Source organism: Microcaecilia unicolor, chromosome 12, assembly GCF_901765095.1.
Source record: "Microcaecilia unicolor chromosome 12, aMicUni1.1, whole genome shotgun sequence".
NCBI lineage: Eukaryota > Metazoa > Chordata > Amphibia > Gymnophiona > Siphonopidae > Microcaecilia > Microcaecilia unicolor.
Window position 1 is genome coordinate 87,606,127 of NC_044042.1, and position 6,000 is coordinate 87,612,126.

Genomic DNA, 6,000 nt, shown 5'->3' on the forward strand with positions numbered 1-6,000 from the left:
CCAAGAACCCACTTTAATACTTGCATCAAATCTCTTATCTAGGATCCCATTTCCTAAACCCCTTTCCCCCAGTTGGTAAGCCTCATACCCTCCCCATTTCCCTCCCCTATCCCTCATCTATCCACAATCTCCCATCTTTCCTACCCAAAATCTACTGGCTGGCTGGCCAGCCAACCCCCTGGAAGAAGCCACTCACTGCTAGAACCTAGGACCCATATGCCACCACTTCCCTCTTCCCCCCTTCTCATCCCTTAATATCATATTCCTCTCCCAGTTCTTGGATAACTCCATCCCCAAGTTATCCTTGCAGTTAAATACCCCCTAGACACACTGACTACCCGTATTCAACTAAAACAATCATGAACTGCAGAATAACAGAGTACTTTGTAAACAGAACTATTTCCAAACAGTGCAAAAAAAAAAATAGATGTGAAAACCAACAGTGGTCTTTGTGTCAAGGAACACTGTTGTCTTGAGTTTTTGACCTGGTTCCAGGAATTTTCTGCCAGGCAGCTTTTGTCTCATTTTCCTGAGAAGGCCTGAAGCTTGTGCTGTGCACTGGTAAGTTGCTACAGCTCAGATCTTCCAACCCTTTCCAGGCCTGTGAAGCAGTTTATATCTTTTAGATTTATCAGAAACTGTTTGTTTAAAATACTTATATTCTGCATGATCTTAGCAATTCTCAGCATTCTTCTGTTGAAGTCTTGGAGGCCGCCCTTGTAAGTATCGGCAGCCATTTTGTACAGCGATCCATGTGCTTGGGGAGAGGGGTGTTTGATGTGCCGGGGGGGGGGTGCTTGAGTGATGCGCCGGGGGTGGGGGTTCTTTCTTTCCGCGCTTGTAGTTTTTTGATGTGCCACTCCCTGCCACTTGCTCCGAAGTGGCAGGGAGCGGCGCACTGACAGCTGATTCCCAGGCAGGGGAAGGAGTAGTTTCCCTACTCCTCCCCTTGCTTTGGAATCAGCTGTGAGTGATGTCTTGGCTACGGAGCCTTGCTCAGCAACTCCAGGAGCCACGGACACAGGCAGTCCCACATTAGAACGTTGGTGGTGAGAATTATTATATAGGAAGTGACAAAGGTATAAAAAAAAAGTAACCATAATAAGTTATACAGAGCAAAATAGCAAATATGGGCTGAGATGTTTGGTAAAACTCAGATACAAATGAACCGGAGAGAGGTATAATGGGGTTATAGGGAGGTAATATGTAAGAGGGAGGCATCATTAAAGATAAGTAGGTGGGGAGTAAAACTTGTCTAATACGGACCATGTTTTATGAAAAGACTGTAGATAGTCTGTTTTCATTGCACCCACCTCTTCATATCTACGAAATGCACAGAGAACTCCAGCATTCATGATAGGTAGCATTTGTGTTTTTCCAGTTAACATCTGTGATTAGCTAAGGTGAGCATTAGGTTAAACAGTTTAACATTATCAGGTGGAAGTGAGAGACCAGGGCTACAGGATTTCAATAACACAATCTTAAATGAGTATTAGGGAGAATCTGTTTGATTTTGTTCCAGATTGAAGACCAGTAAGAACACAAGTTGGTGTAGTAAAATGCATATGGGCAAGAGAGCCCTGTTACCTTTGGCATGATCAACACTTGTCCAAGGGTTTGAGTTGAAGTGTAGCCAGTTTCATTGGAGTTGAGTAAGCGCTATGGAATAAAAAAAATAAGAAGATTGGAGTAATGCTGCTGATAGTCGGGTGGATTGTCCAGGTCCAGAAAAGCTCCCATTCCTTTTTCGTTAATGAAATCTTGAAATCTTTTTCCCAATCAGAGAGTAATTTGGAGCAAAGATTAGGCTTGAGAGTTGTAGAGGCTGATTTGGGAACAGTAAGGAGAAGTCAACAAAAATCAGAGAATGATGGTCTTCTATCAGCTGAGGGATGAGTCAAAAAGTTAGACAATGTCCATATGAGTGTTAGGGATATTATTCCCTTGTTTACTTCTGTCACCCCCATCCTCTAGTTTAAATGTCTAGAAACATATTTCAATTTGTCCCCCAGGATCCTTTTTCCTGTCACAGATGTAGCCCATTTTTACAGTACAGCCTATTTTCTACATACTACCCCAGCCTCCTATGTATCTAAAATCACCTTCTTTACACCAAGATTCAAGCAGCTTATTGAATTCCTCTGTTTTACGTAGTCTTTCCTGTCCCTTCCCACATGTAGGAATTACTTCAGAAAATGCTGCAGTCCGAACCAAAGACTTCAGTCTGTCCCCAAGCTTCTGGAACGGTCTGTGCTCTAAATTTGCTATTGTTGGCCAGGTCATTTGTTCCTAGGTGGATTACAACATCAGTATTTGAATCCTTACTCTCTCTCGGATCACGGTCAGTATTTGGTTGGTACTTCGTAGGTGAGGATCCTGGAAGGCATTTCATTAGGTTGGGACCCTTGAACTGTGTTTCTAAGTTAATGCCTGTGATAATATCCCTAATAGTAAGAATTTTCTGCTTTGCACCGATCTGTCATTGTTTTGAGGATGTCTCTTGGATTTACATTCCTTGCCTCTGGTTCCACATCAGTACTTCTTTTCTCGACATCATAATGATCCAGTGCAGCAAAGGAATTATATAGGGGTGAAGGTTGGGAGGATGAATGCCTCTGTCACAGGTCAAAGTCTACCCGAGCCTACTATGACCCATCTGTTCGTGTTACTTTATTCTCTGTGGCAGTGCTAGTGGTAAATTGTCTGGGAATTGGGTAATCTGGGATGCTTCCTTAATTGTAGCTAATTTTCTTCTTGAGGTTGTTATATGAACATACACTCATTCAAAACTGAAGCAATATACGGTCAATTCAAAACTCTATTCATACTGTCATACTAACGTTCCTACACCGCAGCCTTACTAACAATCACTATCCCATCAAATGCTTTCACAAAAAAAATGCCCTTTCAATAATTTTTAAATTTATTCACCTCACTTTGCATTCTAAATTTTTGATAGGAAGAACATTCCATTCTCTGTCAATCTCTCTGTATCAGGCCATAATAATTTGGATGGCTGGTAGAGGTGCAAGACATGACAAATACAGAGAATCCAACCGCATTACATTGAAAAATCATCAATGTCTTAAACCTCACTTGGTATTCCATAGGCAACCGATATAAATTCCTCAAGGGAAGGTATTGTATGATCAACCCTTGAGGTACCAGTGAAGTGTTCCTGCAGCATTCTGGATGATCGATAATAGTTTTTAACATATTTAATGAAGACCAAGATAAAGAGTGTTACAGTGATTTAATCTTGATAAATTCAGATTGTGTACCATAGTCTGCAAATCCTCAGATGGTAACATTGATTTAATTTTGTACAACATACACAATCTAAAGTCTCCACCGCATTCATATGTCGTTTCATTGACAGTGTAGATTCCAGTGTAACACCCAAATTCTTAACCTGATTGGCAACCGCTATAGTCTGTTCACATACCTGAATTTGCTTTGGCTCTTCTCCCTTCTCAATCTTCAACAAGCACAACCTCAGAATAAACAATTTCACTTTATTTGCCTCTCTTTTTTTTTTTTTCCCCCCCCTCCCAGCCAAGAAACTGCCGAAGAATGAACCACAAAATGCTGCAGGGGCCCCAGGCAGGAATCGGGGTGTGGACCTTCAGGAGAACAGCCAACCACAAAGAAGCCAGTGTTGTAGCAACTGAGCCATCTGTCCAGTCACACGCTGACAAAATTCCACATTGAAGAAACCCAATCAGACTGGAATTCTTTTTAAAGGGACACCGTCAAGTCTGATTCAACAGAAAAGCAAATGTTTCAGGGGATTTGGCCAAAGGTTGGTGTTTAATCGCCAGAGACAGTAATTTTTTACCATTTTTTTCCTTCAGTTTTACCCCAGTATAATTAAGTCTTACTGTGCAATGTGCTATAAAGACTTTGGGAATTATCTGCCTGGAAATGTATCCGAAGTTGTGCTTGTTATTCCAAGAACCACATTGAACTGGTGGTGTGCCTCCTACTGTCATTTTAAAAACTTAAGGCAACTAATATTCCTAGGATGCATCAAACAGTCACTGTTTACAGCATGCCCCCTAACAATGCAACACTATTTTGCAGAATTTCTTAAAACATAATACTGGGAAAATGTAATAAACTTCTCTTGATTACTTTGCCCATAAATAACTGTAACAATTGGTTGTTGAAGACTTTAATTTGTATACTGAAATGGACTCTGCAGTGTCCCTTTAAATTGCACTTAACTATGAACAGCTGCCAGAAACAGCGGCCGTGACTTCTCCAACTGGTGTTATTCCACCTGCACTTTCCTGTAAAAATACTAATTCAATTTTAAGTCTTAAGTCACTTTTTAATATATTGAACTAATGCTGTCCTCCCCCCCACTTTTTTTCCCCCTCCTTCCTTCCACACCCCTTCCCATGGTGGTGGATACATACTCTGGTTGTGTCTTGGCCTCTTCCTCCACCTCATCTCCATGGTCTGGTTAGTGCAGCAGGTCTGAGTTTCAAAAACAGCAAAAAAATGTTTATCATCTTGAAAATCTTGTTGAAAAAAGTATGTAAATTAGTGAGAAATCAGCATATTAAAAGACACAATTGTAAGCATTATAGCAACTTAATGTGACCATCTGGTGTCTGTAAATGAAACTTCAGGATTGCCTCCATGTGGCTGGTTTCTGGCTGCCAGTTCTCACTGTACTTTAAAGATGCTACATTCAATCCACCACCACCTTCCCCCCCCCCTGTTTATCACACATTTTTGGACAGAAATTTCTGGGTATATTCTCTTCATATTTGCTGATCTGTTTGTAAGCACATCTTGCCGAAGAAATAAGTCTGGGGACCCACCTTGGCTGAGGATAGCGTGAATGTGTGGGACTTTTTTTTTTCTGGCCCTCCCCTTTCAATCAAAACTCCAAAAACTGTCTTGTAGAAGTCTCCCTCATTGTTATGGTATGGTTAGAAAACTGTCCTGGACAACTGTGTTCTGATACTTTATATAAATGATTTCATAGCATTATATATGATTTATTCAATGAGCTGCAGACTATGTGTACCCCTGCACTAACTTTTGTTACCTTTGTTATAAACCATGCATACACAACAACCCAGTGATCTTTTGGGTATTTTTGTTTTCTTTAAGTAAAAATGTATCACTGGAAATGACCTTAAAAAAATGTGTTTGCTGAGCCAGACATTCTTGACCAAATCAGGATTCTTAGTATTGAGTGGAGACCTGCTTCGTTTGTCTGTGGTTTTGTATTGTACATTTTCTTCCATACGTAACCAGTCAGTATCTATTCTCAGTATACCTACCCCATAACCACCTACTGAAATTTCTTGCCCTGGAACCAGCATGGTATCTCCTCATTGCCTTTTCAGTTTTTCTGTGGTGCACTAATAAATCCAGTCCTTAGTTATTTTTCTTGCTCTTTTTGAAAATAACATCTTGGTTAAAAAAAAATGAAGAAAAGAAAAAAAAAAAAAGTCCTTTTTTAAGGTAATGTGATGCCACTAATGTTAATTACTCTAGCACAAAACTGATCTGGTTTGCCACTGTACAGTGATGGATAAAGTTTGAATAACTTTTTGTCTGTGAAAATACACATCTGTGTTACAATCTGTAATTCTACAAAATAAATATGGAGGAAGGTATTAAAACTATTTGGGTTGTAGGAGTTTCTGCTTGTTGCTTTCCCCTCTGTGCCATTTGGACATTTATTTGATATACTGCTGGCCATCTAGATGGTTTAGTCTAATGGTATAACAATAGTACATAGAAAGAGAAGAAAGGGGAAATATAATGTAAATAACAAGAGAAAGTATGAATAAAGCAATAGAGCTTTGCCATTGTCCATCCCAGGTCCTGCTTGAGTAATAACATCCTGAATTCAGACACCAAGGGCTGTCCTACTGTCTTAGACTGAGGAACAGATAGACGGCCCTATCCCAGCTTCCAAATGTTTTTATAAATGGTATTGGGCATGGGAAAGTAAAAATATCACACTGTCCTTTT

At 40.1% G+C, this 6,000-nt stretch overlaps 1 protein-coding gene across 2 annotated transcripts in view; it reads left to right on the forward strand.

Moving 5' to 3' along the window:
• RAB5C (RAB5C, member RAS oncogene family) overlaps positions 1–5,648 on the forward strand; it is a 73,401-nt gene extending 67,753 nt beyond the window's left edge. For both annotated transcript variants that reach the window (XM_030220937.1, XM_030220938.1), the window contains exon 6: positions 3,556–5,648. In XM_030220937.1, coding sequence (XP_030076797.1) covers positions 3,556–3,671 — 116 coding nt within the window. In that variant the 3' untranslated portion in view covers positions 3,672–5,648. The remainder of the gene's footprint in view (positions 1–3,555) is intronic.
• The last annotated feature ends 352 nt before the right edge of the window (positions 5,649–6,000 follow it).